The following is a 15,467-nucleotide window of genomic DNA, read 5'->3' as shown; positions in this document are numbered from 1 at the left end:
AGAGAGCAGACAGAGGAGAGCTCACCTGGTATAAGAGAGCAGACAGAGGAGAGCACACCTGGTATAGGAGAGCAGACAGAGGAGAGTACACCTGGTATAAGAGAGCAGACAGAGGAGAGCTCACCTGGTATAAGAGAGCAGACAGAGGAGAGTACACCTGGTATAAGAGACCAGACAGAGGAGAGCTCACCTGGTATAAGAGAGCAGACAGAGGAGAGGTCACTTGGTATAAGAGAGCAGACAGAGGAGAGTACACCTGGTGTAAGAGAGCAGACAGAGGAGAGCACACCGTATAAGAGAGCAGACAGAGGAGAGCTCACCTGGTATAGGAGAGCAGACAGAGGAGAGCACACCTGGTATAAGAGAGCAGACAGAGGAGAGGTCACTTGGTATAAGAGAGCAGACAGAGGAGAGTACACCTGGTATAGGAGAGCAGACAGAGGAGAGCTCACCTGGTATAGGAGAGCAGACAGTTGAGAGTACACCTGGTATAAGAGAGCAGACAGAGGAGAGTACACCTGGTATAAGAGAGCAGACAGAGGAGAGGTCACTTGGTATAAGAGAGCAGACAGAGGAGAGTACACCTGGTGTAAGAGAGCAGACAGAGGAGAGCACACCGTATAAGAGAGCAGACAGAGGAGAGCTCACCTGGTATAGGAGAGCAGACAGAAGAGAGTACACCTGGTATAAGAGAGCAGACAAAGGAGAGCAGACAGAGTAGAGCTCACCTGGTATAAGAGAGCAGACAGAGGAGAGCACACCTGGTATAAGAGAGCAGACAGAGGAGAGCAGACAGAGGAGAGCTCACCTGGTATAAGAGAGCAGACAGAGGAGAGCTCACCGGGTATAAGAGAGCAGACAGAGGAGAGCTCACCGGGTATAAGAGAGCAGACAGAGAAGAGCTCACCTGGTATAAGAGAGCAGACAGAGGAGAGCTCACCGGGTATAAGAGAGCAGACAGAGGAGAGTACACCTGGTATAGGAGAGCAGACAGAGGAGAGTACACCTGGTATAAGAGAGCAGACAGAGGAGAGCTCACCGGGTATAAGAGAGCAGACAGAGGAGAGCTCACCTGGTATAAGAGAGCAGACAGAGGAGAGCACACCTGGTATAGGAGAGCAGACAGAGGAGAGTACACCTGGTATAAGAGAGCAGACAGAGGAGAGCTCACCTGGTATAAGAGAGCAGACAGAGGAGAGTACACCTGGTATAAGAGACCAGACAGAGGAGAGCTCACCTGGTATAAGAGAGCAGACAGAGGAGAGGTCACTTGGTATAAGAGAGCAGACAGAGGAGAGTACACCTGGTGTAAGAGAGCAGACAGAGGAGAGCACACCGTATAAGAGAGCAGACAGAGGAGAGCTCACCTGGTATAGGAGAGCAGACAGAGGAGAGCACACCTGGTATAAGAGAGCAGACAGAGGAGAGGTCACTTGGTATAAGAGAGCAGACAGAGGAGAGTACACCTGGTATAGGAGAGCAGACAGAGGAGAGCTCACCTGGTATAGGAGAGCAGACAGTTGAGAGTACACCTGGTATAAGAGAGCAGACAGAGGAGAGTACACCTGGTATAAGAGAGCAGACAGAGGAGAGGTCACTTGGTATAAGAGAGCAGACAGAGGAGAGTACACCTGGTGTAAGAGAGCAGACAGAGGAGAGCACACCGTATAAGAGAGCAGACAGAGGAGAGCTCACCTGATATAGGAGAGCAGACAGAAGAGAGTACACCTGGTATAAGAGAGCAGACAAAGGAGAGCAGACAGAGTAGAGCTCACCTGGTATAAGAGAGCAGACAGAGGAGAGCACACCTGGTATAAGAGAGCAGACAGAGGAGAGCAGACAGAGGAGAGCTCACCTGGTATAAGAGAGCAGACAGAGGAGAGCTCACCGGGTATAAGAGAGCAGACAGAGGAGAGCTCACCGGGTATAAGAGAGCAGACAGAGAAGAGCTCACCTGGTATAAGAGAGCAGACAGAGGAGAGCTCACCGGGTATAAGAGAGCAGACAGAGGAGAGTACACCTGGTATAGGAGAGCAGACAGAGGAGAGTACACCTGGTATAAGAGAGCAGACAGAGGAGAGCTCACCGGGTATAAGAGAGCAGACAGAGGAGAGCTCACCTGGTATAAGAGAGCAGACAGAGGAGAGCACACCTGGTATAGGAGAGCAGACAGAGGAGAGTACACCTGGTATAAGAGAGCAGACAGAGGAGAGCTCACCTGGTATAAGAGAGCAGACAGAGGAGAGTACACCTGGTATAAGAGAGCAGACAGAGGAGAGCTCACCTGGTATAAGAGAGCAGACAGAGGAGAGGTCACTTGGTATAAGAGAGCAGACAGAGGAGAGTACACCTGGTGTAAGAGAGCAGACAGAGGAGAGCACACCGTATAAGAGAGCAGACAGAGGAGAGCTCACCTGGTATAGGAGAGCAGACAGAGGAGAGCACACCTGGTATAAGAGAGCAGACAGAGGAGAGGTCACTTGGTATAAGAGAGCAGACAGAGGAGAGTACACCTGGTATAGGAGAGCAGACAGAGGAGAGCTCACCTGGTATAGGAGAGCAGACAGAGGAGAGTACACCTGGTATAAGAGAGCAGACAGAGGAGAGTACACCTGGTATAAGAGAGCAGACAGAGGAGAGGTCACTTGGTATAAGAGAGCAGACAGAGGAGAGTACACCTGGTATAAGAGAGCAGACAGAGGAGAGGTCACTTGGTATAAGAGAGCAGACAGAGGAGAGCTCACCTGGTATAGGAGAGCAGACAGAGGAGAGTACACCTGGTATAAGAGAGCAGACAGAGGAGAGCTCACCTGGTATAAGAGAGCAGACAGAGGAGAGCTCACCTGGTATAGGAGAGCAGACAGAGGAGAGCACACCTTGTATAAGAGAGCAGACCGAGGAGAGCTCACCTGGTATAAGACAGCAGACCGAGGAGAGCTCACCTGGTATCAGAGAGCAGACCAAGGAGAGCACACCTGGTATAAGAGAGCAGACAGAGGAGAGTACACCTGGTATAGGAGAGCAGACAGAAGAGAGTACACCTGGTATAAGAGCAGACAAAGGAGAGCAGACAGAGGAGAGCTCACCTGGTATAAGAGAGCAGACAGAGGAGAGCACACCTGGTATAAGAGAGCAGACAGAGGAGAGCAGACAGAGGAGAGCTCACCTGGTATAAGAGAGCAGACAGAGAAGAGCTCACCGGGTATAAGAGAGCAGACAGAGGAGAGCTCACCGGGTATAAGAGAGCAGACAGAGAAGAGCTCACCTGGTATAAGAGAGCAGACAAAGGAGAGCAGACAGAGTAGAGCTCACCTGGTATAAGAGAGCAGACAGAGGAGAGCACACCTGGTATAAGAGAGCAGACAGAGGAGAGCAGACAGAGGAGAGCTCACCTGGTATAAGAGAGCAGACAGAGGAGAGCTCACCGGGTATAAGAGAGCAGACAGAGGAGAGCTCACCGGGTATAAGAGAGCAGACAGAGAAGAGCTCACCTGGTATAAGAGAGCAGACAGAGGAGAGCTCACCGGGTATAAGAGAGCAGACAGAGGAGAGTACACCTGGTATAGGAGAGCAGACAGAGGAGAGTACACCTGGTATAAGAGAGCAGACAGAGGAGAGCTCACCGGGTATAAGAGAGCAGACAGAGGAGAGCTCACCTGGTATAAGAGAGCAGACAGAGGAGAGCACACCTGGTATAGGAGAGCAGACAGAGGAGAGTACACCTGGTATAAGAGAGCAGACAGAGGAGAGCTCACCTGGTATAAGAGAGCAGACAGAGGAGAGTACACCTGGTATAAGAGAGCAGACAGAGGAGAGCTCACCTGGTATAAGAGAGCAGACAGAGGAGAGGTCACTTGGTATAAGAGAGCAGACAGAGGAGAGTACACCTGGTGTAAGAGAGCAGACAGAGGAGAGCACACCGTATAAGAGAGCAGACAGAGGAGAGCTCACCTGGTATAGGAGAGCAGACAGAGGAGAGCACACCTGGTATAAGAGAGCAGACAGAGGAGAGGTCACTTGGTATAAGAGAGCAGACAGAGGAGAGTACACCTGGTATAGGAGAGCAGACAGAGGAGAGCTCACCTGGTATAGGAGAGCAGACAGAGGAGAGTACACCTGGTATAAGAGAGCAGACAGAGGAGAGTACACCTGGTATAAGAGAGCAGACAGAGGAGAGGTCACTTGGTATAAGAGAGCAGACAGAGGAGAGTACACCTGGTATAAGAGAGCAGACAGAGGAGAGGTCACTTGGTATAAGAGAGCAGACAGAGGAGAGCTCACCTGGTATAGGAGAGCAGACAGAGGAGAGTACACCTGGTATAAGAGAGCAGACAGAGGAGAGCTCACCTGGTATAAGAGAGCAGACAGAGGAGAGCTCACCTGGTATAGGAGAGCAGACAGAGGAGAGCACACCTTGTATAAGAGAGCAGACCGAGGAGAGCTCACCTGGTATAAGACAGCAGACCGAGGAGAGCTCACCTGGTATCAGAGAGCAGACCAAGGAGAGCACACCTGGTATAAGAGAGCAGACAGAGGAGAGTACACCTGGTATAGGAGAGCAGACAGAAGAGAGTACACCTGGTATAAGAGCAGACAAAGGAGAGCAGACAGAGGAGAGCTCACCTGGTATAAGAGAGCAGACAGAGGAGAGCACACCTGGTATAAGAGAGCAGACAGAGGAGAGCAGACAGAGGAGAGCTCACCTGGTATAAGAGAGCAGACAGAGAAGAGCTCACCGGGTATAAGAGAGCAGACAGAGGAGAGCTCACCGGGTATAAGAGAGCAGACAGAGAAGAGCTCACCTGGTATAAGAGAGCAGACAGAGGAGAGCTCACCGGGTATAGGAGAGCAGACAGAGGAGAGTACACCTGGTATAGGAGAGCAGACAGAGGAGAGTACACCTGGTATAAGAGAGCAGACAGAGGAGAGCTCACCGGGTATAAGAGAGCAGACAGAGGAGAGCTCACCTGGTATAAGAGAGCAGACAGAGGAGAGCACACCTGGTATAGGAGAGCAGACAGAGGAGAGTACACCTGGTATAAGAGAGCAGACAGAGGAGAGCTCACCTGGTATAAGAGAGCAGACAGAGGAGAGTACACCTGGTATAAGAGAGCAGACAGAGGAGAGCTCACCTGGTATAAGAGAGCAGACAGAGGAGAGGTCACTTGGTATAAGAGAGCAGACAGAGGAGAGTACACCTGGTGTAAGAGAGCAGACAGAGGAGAGCACACCGTATAAGAGAGCAGACAGAGGAGAGTACACCGTATAAGAGAGCAGACAGAGGAGAGTACACCTGGTATAAGAGAGCAGACAGAGGAGAGTACACCTGGTATAAGAGAGCAGACAGAGGAGAGCACACCGTATAAGAGAGCAGACAGAGGAGAGCTCACCTGGTATAGGAGAGCAGACAGAGGAGAGCACACCTGGTATAAGAGAGCAGACAGAGGAGAGGTCACTTGGTATAAGAGAGCAGACAGAGGAGAGTACACCTGGTATAGGAGAGCAGACAGAGGAGAGCTCACCTGGTATAGGAGAGCAGACAGATGAGAGTACACCTGGTATAAGAGAGCAGACAGAGGAGAGTACACCTGGTATAAGAGAGCAGACAGAGGAGAGGTCACTTGGTATAAGAGAGCAGACAGAGGAGAGTACACCTGGTATAAGAGAGCAGACAGAGGAGAGGTCACTTGGTATAAGAGAGCAGACAGAGGAGAGCTCACCTGGTATAGGAGAGCAGACAGAGGAGAGTACACCTGGTATAAGAGAGCAGACAGAGGAGAGCTCACCTGGTATAAGAGAGCAGACAGAGGAGAGCTCACCTGGTATAGGAGAGCAGACAGAGGAGAGCACACCTGGTATAAGAGAGCAGACCGAGGAGAGCTCACCTGGTATAAGAGAGCAGACCGAGGAGAGCTCACCTGGTATCAGAGAGCAGACCAAGGAGAGCACACCTGGTATAAGAGAGCAGACAGAGGAGAGTACACCTGGTATAGGAGAGCAGACAGAGGAGAGCTCACCTGGTATAAGAGAGCAGACAGAGGAGAGCACACCTGGTATAAGAGAGCAGACAGAGGAGAGCAGACAGAGGAGAGCTCACCTGGTATAAGAGAGCAGACAGAGGAGAGCTCACCGGGTATAAGAGAGCAGACAGAGGAGAGCTCACCGGGTATAAGAGAGCAGACAGAGAAGAGCTCACCTGGTATAAGAGAGCAGACAGAGGAGAGCTCACCGGGTATAAGAGAGCAGACAGAGGAGAGTACACCTGGTATAGGAGAGCAGACAGAGGAGAGTACACCTGGTATAAGAGAGCAGACAGAGGAGAGCTCACCGGGTATAAGAGAGCAGACAGAGGAGAGCTCACCTGGTATAAGAGAGCAGACAGAGGAGAGCACACCTGGTATAGGAGAGCAGACAGAGGAGAGTACACCTGGTATAAGAGAGCAGACAGAGGAGAGCTCACCTGGTATAAGAGAGCAGACAGAGGAGAGTACACCTGGTATAAGAGACCAGACAGAGGAGAGCTCACCTGGTATAAGAGAGCAGACAGAGGAGAGGTCACTTGGTATAAGAGAGCAGACAGAGGAGAGTACACCTGGTGTAAGAGAGCAGACAGAGGAGAGCACACCGTATAAGAGAGCAGACAGAGGAGAGCTCACCTGGTATAGGAGAGCAGACAGAGGAGAGCACACCTGGTATAAGAGAGCAGACAGAGGAGAGGTCACTTGGTATAAGAGAGCAGACAGAGGAGAGTACACCTGGTATAGGAGAGCAGACAGAGGAGAGCTCACCTGGTATAGGAGAGCAGACAGTTGAGAGTACACCTGGTATAAGAGAGCAGACAGAGGAGAGTACACCTGGTATAAGAGAGCAGACAGAGGAGAGGTCACTTGGTATAAGAGAGCAGACAGAGGAGAGTACACCTGGTGTAAGAGAGCAGACAGAGGAGAGCACACCATATAAGAGAGCAGACAGAGGAGAGCTCACCTGGTATAGGAGAGCAGACAGAGGAGAGCACACCTGGTATAAGAGAGCAGACAGAGGAGAGGTCACTTGGTATAAGAGAGCAGACAGAGGAGAGTACACCTGGTATAGGAGAGCAGACAGAGGAGAGCTCACCTGGTATAGGAGAGCAGACAGATGAGAGTACACCTGGTATAAGAGAGCAGACAGAGGAGAGTACACCTGGTATAAGAGAGCAGACAGAGGAGAGGTCACTTGGTATAAGAGAGCAGACAGAGGAGAGTACACCTGGTATAAGAGAGCAGACAGAGGAGAGTACACCTGGTATAAGAGAGCAGACAGAGGAGAGGTCACTTGGTATAAGAGAGCAGACAGAGGAGAGTACACCTGGTATAAGAGAGCAGACAGAGGAGAGGTCACTTGGTATAAGAGAGCAGACAGAGGAGAGCTCACCTGGTATAAGAGAGCAGACAGAGGAGAGCTCACCGGGTATAAGAGAGCAGACAGAGGAGATCTCACCGGGTATAAGAGAGCAGACAGAGAAGAGCTCACCTGGTATAAGAGAGCAGACAGAGGAGAGCTCACCGGGTATAAGAGAGCAGACAGAGGAGAGTACACCTGGTATAGGAGAGCAGACAGAGGAGAGTACACCTGGTATAAGAGAGCAGACAGAGGAGAGCTCACCGGGTATAAGAGAGCAGACAGAGGAGAGCTCACCTGGTATAAGAGAGCAGACAGAGGAGAGCACACCTGGTATAGGAGAGCAGACAGGAGAGTACACCTGGTATAAGAGAGCAGACAGAGGAGAGCTCACCTGGTATAAGAGAGCAGACAGAGGAGAGTACACCTGGTATAAGAGACCAGACAGAGGAGAGCTCACCTGGTATAAGAGAGCAGACAGAGGAGAGGTCACTTGGTATAAGAGAGCAGACAGAGGAGAGTACACCTGGTGTAAGAGAGCAGACAGAGGAGAGCACACCGTATAAGAGAGCAGACAGAGGAGAGCTCACCTGGTATAGGAGAGCAGACAGAGGAGAGCACACCTGGTATAAGAGAGCAGACAGAGGAGAGGTCACTTGGTATAAGAGAGCAGACAGAGGAGAGTACACCTGGTATAGGAGAGCAGACAGAGGAGAGCTCACCTGGTATAGGAGAGCAGACAGTTGAGAGTACACCTGGTATAAGAGAGCAGACAGAGGAGAGTACACCTGGTATAAGAGAGCAGACAGAGGAGAGGTCACTTGGTATAAGAGAGCAGACAGAGGAGAGTACACCTGGTGTAAGAGAGCAGACAGAGGAGAGCACACCGTATAAGAGAGCAGACAGAGGAGAGCTCACCTGGTATAGGAGAGCAGACAGAGGAGAGCACACCTGGTATAAGAGAGCAGACAGAGGAGAGGTCACTTGGTATAAGAGAGCAGACAGAGGAGAGTACACCTGGTATAGGAGAGCAGACAGAGGAGAGCTCACCTGGTATAGGAGAGCAGACAGATGAGAGTACACCTGGTATAAGAGAGCAGACAGAGGAGAGTACACCTGGTATAAGAGAGCAGACAGAGGAGAGGTCACTTGGTATAAGAGAGCAGACAGAGGAGAGTACACCTGGTATAAAAGAGCAGACAGAGGAGAGTACACCTGGTATAACAGAGCAGACAGAGGAGAGGTCACTTGGTATAAGAGAGCAGACAGAGGAGAGTACACCTGGTATAAGAGAGCAGACAGAGGAGAGGTCACTTGGTATAAGAGAGCAGACAGAGGAGAGCTCACCTGGTATAGGAGAGCAGACAGAGGAGAGGTCACTTGGTATAAGAGAGCAGACAGAGGAGAGCAGACAGAGGTGAGCATCTTATGTAACGAGTTCCTCTCCTTCTCCAGATACAACAAATTGTAGACAACTACAAAGCCTCCAACCTGAACATTTCGCGCTGCGCCCATACGATAAGCGAGACGCTGCTGCTCCACATTGATGGGAAGCGAGTCTTCCGAGACCTGGAGTTTCAGGAGGTCCAGGAGGAACACCGTAGGGTTATTCATGGCCGCCTGCAGAGCCTTCACGAGGACATCTGCAGCCTTATGAGGGCCACCTACGAGGTCTTCAGAGCAGATGGCCCTGAGGTACGGCCCAGTGCCACCCATGCAGCTCTACCGCCTGGTAGATGGGCATTTTCAGGTGAGCCATGATGTTGTGTGTCTCACCTGGCAGGTCCAGCAGCACTGGGTGAACTACACGGAGAAGATGGACCGTCTGATCGAAGAGGCCTTCAGGCTGAACATCAAATGGTCTCTGCAGGAGCTGTCCAAGGCCATCAATGGTGACGCCAAAACTACCCAGAGTCCTCTCTTCCGCGTCATGGTCGTGCTACAGAATGACGTGCCGGGGTCCACAGCTGAGGTAACATCCTCAACATTTTACCTGAAGTCATTGCTCTCCAGGAACCGCTGGTTGGAGAGCCCAGGTTTAGATATAATTTCATCCTAGGGGGCACTGTTCAGCTGTCACCCCCCTCATTGTTGCAGGTGGAGTTCTCTCCCACCCTCCTGCAGCTCGCCAACATCGTCACTAGCGTCGGTTCGGAAATCTTCACCACGGTGTCCAAGTTCAGGAGGCTTCCAGACATGCTGACCAAGAGGATATCGCAGCGGGACCCCATACACTCCATCCTGGGTAATGGTGCCCAATAAGAGCCAATCTGGTAGCCCCAGTTAGGGGATTCTGGATCCATATGGGGGTCCTCTGTTCCTGAGCTGATCCTGCCCCTCTCCGCACCTTTATCTCCTAGAACGGGATGAAGAGATCCGGAAGATCCAGGCCCAGATCAGCGCAGGCATGGCCGCCAATGCTTCCCTCCTCCAGGCCTACTTGAAGACCTGGGACTCCTTCCGAATGATTTGGGAGCCCCAGAAGGACACACTGATACGTCGGTACCAGAGACTAAACCCCATGGTGTCTGCGTTTGATGCTGACATTGCCCGGTGAGAGCCGATGTCCTCCCCTCATTACACAGCATGCCTCCTCTCTCCCCGGGAATCCTCGGTTGACGCGGGATCTTTTTTTCTTCGGCGCTCCATTGGGAGACCCAGACGATTGGGTGTATAGCACTGCCTCCGGAGGCCACACAAAGCAATTACACCAAAAAGTGTAAGGCCCCTCCCCTTCTGGCTATACACCCCCAGTGGGATCACTGGCTCACCAGTTTTCTGCTTTGTGCGAAGGAGGTCAGACATCCACGCATAGCTCCACTGTTTAGTCAGCAGTAGCTGCTGACTATATCGGATGGAAGAAAAGAGGGCCCATATGGGGCCCCCAGCATGCTCCCTTCTTACCCCACTTGTGGTTTGTAAGTTTGAGGTACCCATTGCGGGTACGGAGGCTGGAGCCCACATGCTGTTTTCCTTCCCCATCCCCCTGAGGGGCTCTGAGGAAGTGGGATCTTACCGGCCACCAAGCCCTGAGGCCGGGCTCCATCCACAGACCCATTGAACCTGCTGGATGTGGAGCGGGAGTGCCGTTCAGGGACAAGGCCCTGCAACTTTCAGGTACTCTGTGTCCCCGTATGGCAGGCCACGCACACCCCAGGCTTGCTGGGTGTGCTAGTGCGCCGGGGACTGTAGCGCTGTGCGCTGGGCTTATAGTCCCCGCAGATTACTGGGGGACTTTATGTGTGTGGATCGCCGCGCCGACCGCCCCTGGAGCGGCGGCGCAGCTGCGACTTGTAGTGCGCCGGGGACGCGCCGACCGCGCTTTTACGGCGGCGGCGCTTCTAACTTTAGTCCCCGGTTTTCTGCGGCCTAGCTCCGCTTCGTTAACGCCCCCCACCCTGTCAATCAGGGTAGGGGAGAGACGTTGTTCAATCGGCAGCGCCGAGGGCTGGAGCACGATTTACATGCTCCAGCCCTCTCACTGAGCACAGTAGGACACAGGCTTCGCGCTTTTTCTCTGTGCACGCCCTAGGCCCGCCCCCAGGCTTGCAGCTCCCCAGGACGCCGGCAGCCATTATACACATGCAGTCTGGCTGGAGAACGGACGCAGGCTCTGAGGGACCCAGGCTAGGGGTTTCTGGCGACCACACACCCGCGCTAAGCGGGCGGTAAGCAGCACATACGTGCGGCCCCACTAGTGCCACAGTGTTATATTTGTGTACTGCACTGTAAGGTCGCTTCTTGGCTGTACACCCTATATTGCTTTGAGGAGACAACAGCATGTCATCCGCAAAACGCAAGGGTGCCAAGGCACGGGCTGTATACACTGCTTGTACTGCATGTGGGGCTAATCTACCAGCAGGCTCCAACGACTCTCATTGTGTGCAATGTTCAGTCCTAGTGGCACTTCGTCAGCCAGAGCCTATTGTGGTGGTAGCCCAGGCAGAGACGCCTGTGAACCCTACCCCGGTGACGGGGACAGAATTTGCAGTCTTTGCTGATAAAATGTCTGTGACTATGACAAAAATCCTGGAGACCTTGCAGTCCAGGCCAGTTGCTCAGACCATGGACACCGCTGTGTCTATGTTCCCCGGCCCCCCTCAGCTGGAATTAATCCGTAATTCAAGGGGGTCCCAGGCATCACAGGCTGAGGGCTCTGACTCCGATGACAGTCCCAGTCCGCCTAAGCGAGCTCGCTGGGAGAGACCCTCCACGTCATCACGCGGATCAGGGTCTCAGCGAGAAGGGTCTCTATATGATGGCTCAGAGGTGGGTGATCAGGAGTCTTGTCCTGACGCCGCACTCAATTTGGATACGCCAGATGGTGACGCCATGGTAAATGACCTTATAGCGGCCATCAATAGGCTGTTGGATATTTCTCCCCCAGCCCCTTCTGCAGAGGAGGCAGCTGCACAGCAGGAGAAATTCCATTTCCTGTATCCCAAGCGTAAATTGAGTACTTTTCTGGACCACTCTGACTTCAGAGAATCCATCCAGAAACACAATACTTATCCGGACAAGCGTTTTTCTAAACGCCTTAAGGATACACGTTATCCTTTTCCCCCTGACGTGGTCAAACGCTGGACCCAGTGTCCAAAAGTGGACCCTCCAATATCCAGGCTTGCAGCTAGATCCATAGTTGCAGTGGAGGATGGGGCTTCACTTAAAGATGCCAATGACAGACAGATGGACCTTTGGTTGAAATCTGTCTATGAAGCTATCGGCGCGTCGTTTGCTCCAGCATTCGCGGCCGTGTGGGCGCTCCAAGCTATTTCAGCTGGTCTGGCACAGGTGGACTCTATCATACGTCCAGCAGTGCCGCAAGTGGCGTCCCTAACTACGCAAATGTCTGCGTTTGCGACCTACGCTATCAATGCGGTACTGGACTCTACGAGCCGTACCTCAATGGCATCCGCCAACTCTGTAGTTTTGCGCAGAGCCTTGTGGTTAAAGGAATGGAAAGCAGATTCTGCTTCTAAAAAATGTTTAACCAGCTTGCCATTATCTGGAGACAGACTGTTTGGTGAGCAATTGGCGGAAATCATTAAACAGTCCAAAGGTAAGGACTCCTCCTTACCCCAGCCCAGATCAAGCAAACCTCCACAGAGGAAGTGGCAGTCAAAGTTTCGGTCCTTTCGAGGCTCGGGCAAGCCCCAATTCTCCTCGTCCAAAGGGACTCAGAAAGAGCAAAGGAGCTCTGATTCCTGGCGGGCTCACTCACGCCCCAAGAAAGCAACCGGAGGTACCGCTTCCAAGGCGGCTGCCTCATGACTTTCGGCCGCCTCCCTCCGCATCCTCGGTCGGTGGCAGGCTCTCCCGCTTTTGCGACATTTGGCTGCCACAGGTCAAAGACCGGTGGGTAACAGACATTTTGTCTCACGGGTACAGGATAGAGTTCAGTTCTCGTCCTCCGCCTCGGTTCTTCAGAACTTCCCCACATCCCGACCGAGCAGATGCCCTTCTGCAGGCGGTGAATTCTCTAAGAGCAGAAGGAGTGGTGGTCCCTGTTCCTCTTCAGGAACGAGGTCAAGGTTTTTACTCCAATCTCTTTGTGGTGCCAAAAAAGGACGGCTCATTCCGTCCTGTTCTGGACCTAAAACTGCTCAACAAGCATGTGAACGCCAGGCGGTTCCGGATGGAATCCCTCCGCTCAGTCATTGCCTCAATGTCTCAAGGAGATTTCCTAGCATCAATAGACATCAAGGATGCTTATCTCCACGTGCCGATTGCTACAGAGCACCAACGCTTTCTACGCTTTGTGATAGGAGACGACCATCTTCAGTTCGTAGCTCTGCCATTTGGTCTGGCGACAGCCCCACGGGTGTTCACCAAGATCATGGCGGCAGTGGTAGCAGTCTTGCACTCTCAGGGACACTCTGTGATCCCTTACTTGGACGACCTACTGGTCAAGGCACCCTCTCAAGAGGCATGCCAACTCAGCTTGACTGTTGCACTGGAGATTCTCCAGACGTTCGGGTGGATCATCAACTTCTCAAAGTCAAATCTGTCACCGACCCAGTCACTAACGTATCTTGGCATGGAGTTTCATACTCTCTCAGCGATAGTGAAGCTTCCGCTGGACAAGCAGCGGTCTCTACAGACTGGGGTGCAGGCTCTCCTTCAAAGTCAGTCGCACTCCTTAAGACGCCTCATGCACTTCCTCGGGAAGATGGTGGCGGCAATGGAGGCGGTTCCGTTTGCGCAGTTTCATCTGCGCCCACTTCAATGGGACATTCTCCGCCAATGGGACGGGAAGTCAAAATCCCTGGACAGGAAAGTCTCCCTTTCCCAGACGGCCAAGGACTCTCTGCATTGGTGGCTTCTTCCCACCTCATTATCACAGGGAAGATCCTTCCTACCACCGTCTTGGGCGGTGGTCACGACAGACGCGAGTCTGTCAGGGTGGGGAGCAGTTTTTCTCCACCACAGGGCTCAGGGTACGTGGACTCAGCAGGAGTCCACCCTTCAGATCAATGTTCTGGAAATCAGAGCAGTGTATCTTGCCCTACTAGCCTTCCAGCAGTGGCTGGAAGGAAGGCAGATCCGAATTCAGTCGGACAACTCCACAGCGGTGGCATACATCAACCACCAAGGGGGGACACGCAGTCGGCAAGCCTTCCAGGAAGTCCGGCGGATTCTGATGTGGGTGGAAGCCACGGCCTCCACCATATCCGCAGTTCACATCCCCGGCGTAGAAAACTGGGAAGCAGACTTCCTCAGTCGCCAGGGCATGGACGCAGGGGAATGGTCCCTTCACCCAGACGTGTTTCAGGAAATCTGTCGCCGATGGGGAAGGCCGGACGTCGACCTCATGGCGTCCCGGCACAACAACAAGGTCCCAACCTTCATGGCACGGTCTCGCGATCAAAGAGCGCTGGCGGCAGACGCCCTAGTGCAAGATTGGTCGCAGTTCCGGCTCCCTTATGTGTTTCCACCTCTGGCACTCTTACCCAGAGTGCTACGCAAGATCAGATCCGATTGCAGCCGCGTCATACTCGTCGCCCCAGACTGGCCGAGGAGGGCGTGGTATCCGGATCTGTGGCAGCTCACGGTCGGCCAACCGTGGGCACTACCAGACCGACCAGACTTACTGTCCCAAGGGCCGTTTTTCCATCGGAATTCTGCGGCCCTGAACCTGACTGTGTGGCCATTGAGTCCTGGATCCTAGCGTCTTCAGGATTATCCCAAGGGGTCGTTGCCACCATGAGACAGGCTAGGAAGCCCACGTCCGCTAAGATCTACCACAGAACGTGGAGGATATTCTTATCCTGGTGCTCTGCTCAGGGAGTGTCCCCCTGGCCATTTGCATTGCCTACCTTTCTTTATTTCCTGCAATCTGGGTTAGAAAAAGGTTTGTCGCTCGGCTCCCTTAAAGGTCAGGTCTCGGCGCTATCCGTCTTTTCTTCAGCGCTCTATTGGGAGACCCAGACGATTGGGGTATAGCTACTGCCCTCTGGAGGCCACACAAAGCACTACATTAAAAGTGCAAGGCCCCTCCCCCTCTGGCTATACCCCCCCGTGGTATCACGGGTTCTCCAGTTTTAGCTTTGTGTGCGAAGGAGGTCAGACATTCCATGCATAGCTCCACAGATTTTAGTCAGCAGTAGCTGCTGACTGTTTCGGATGGAAGAAAAGAGGACACATATAGTGTCCCCAGCATGCTCCCTTCTCACCCCTGGATGGTGTTGTAAGGTTGAGGTACCTATTGCTGGTACAGGGCTGGAGCCTGACATGCTGTTTTCCTTCCACATCCCCTGGTAGGGCTCTGTGGAAGTGGGATCCTGCCGGCCTCTCAGCTCTGATGCCGGGCTCCATCCACAGACCCATTAGAACCTGATGGATTCGGAGCAGGAGTACGATCAGGGACAGGGCCCTGCATCTTACAGGTACTCTGTGTCCCCGGCAGGCACAGACACACTCCGGGCTGGCTGGGTGTTATAGTGCGCCGGGGACCGCAACGTGGAGTTGGTGTCCCTACAGATTACTGGGGGATTGTTTGTGTTTGGGAACGCAGCGCCGACCCCCTCTGGACCGGGCGGCGCTGCTGTGACTTGTGGTGCGCCGGGGATCCGCCGTCCGCGCTTTTA

General features: G+C 53.0%; 1 protein-coding gene across 1 annotated transcript in view; it reads left to right on the top strand.

The window, feature by feature from the left end:
• The window catches only part of DNAH2 (dynein axonemal heavy chain 2), a 253,646-nt gene that overhangs the window by 95,380 nt on the left and 142,799 nt on the right, over nucleotides 1-15,467 (top strand). Inside the window, exons 17-20 of the mRNA XM_075346717.1 lie at nucleotides 8,836-9,075; nucleotides 9,164-9,352; nucleotides 9,478-9,625; nucleotides 9,741-9,933. Of these exons, the coding sequence (XP_075202832.1) occupies nucleotides 8,836-9,075; nucleotides 9,164-9,352; nucleotides 9,478-9,625; nucleotides 9,741-9,933 (770 nt within the window). The remainder of the gene's footprint in view (nucleotides 1-8,835; nucleotides 9,076-9,163; nucleotides 9,353-9,477; nucleotides 9,626-9,740; nucleotides 9,934-15,467) is intronic.

The sequence above is a fragment of the Anomaloglossus baeobatrachus genome, chromosome 4 (genome assembly GCF_048569485.1).
Source record: "Anomaloglossus baeobatrachus isolate aAnoBae1 chromosome 4, aAnoBae1.hap1, whole genome shotgun sequence".
NCBI lineage: Eukaryota > Metazoa > Chordata > Amphibia > Anura > Aromobatidae > Anomaloglossus > Anomaloglossus baeobatrachus.
Note: the sequence above shows the minus strand (reverse complement) of the source record. Positions and strands in the feature narration are given on the sequence as shown.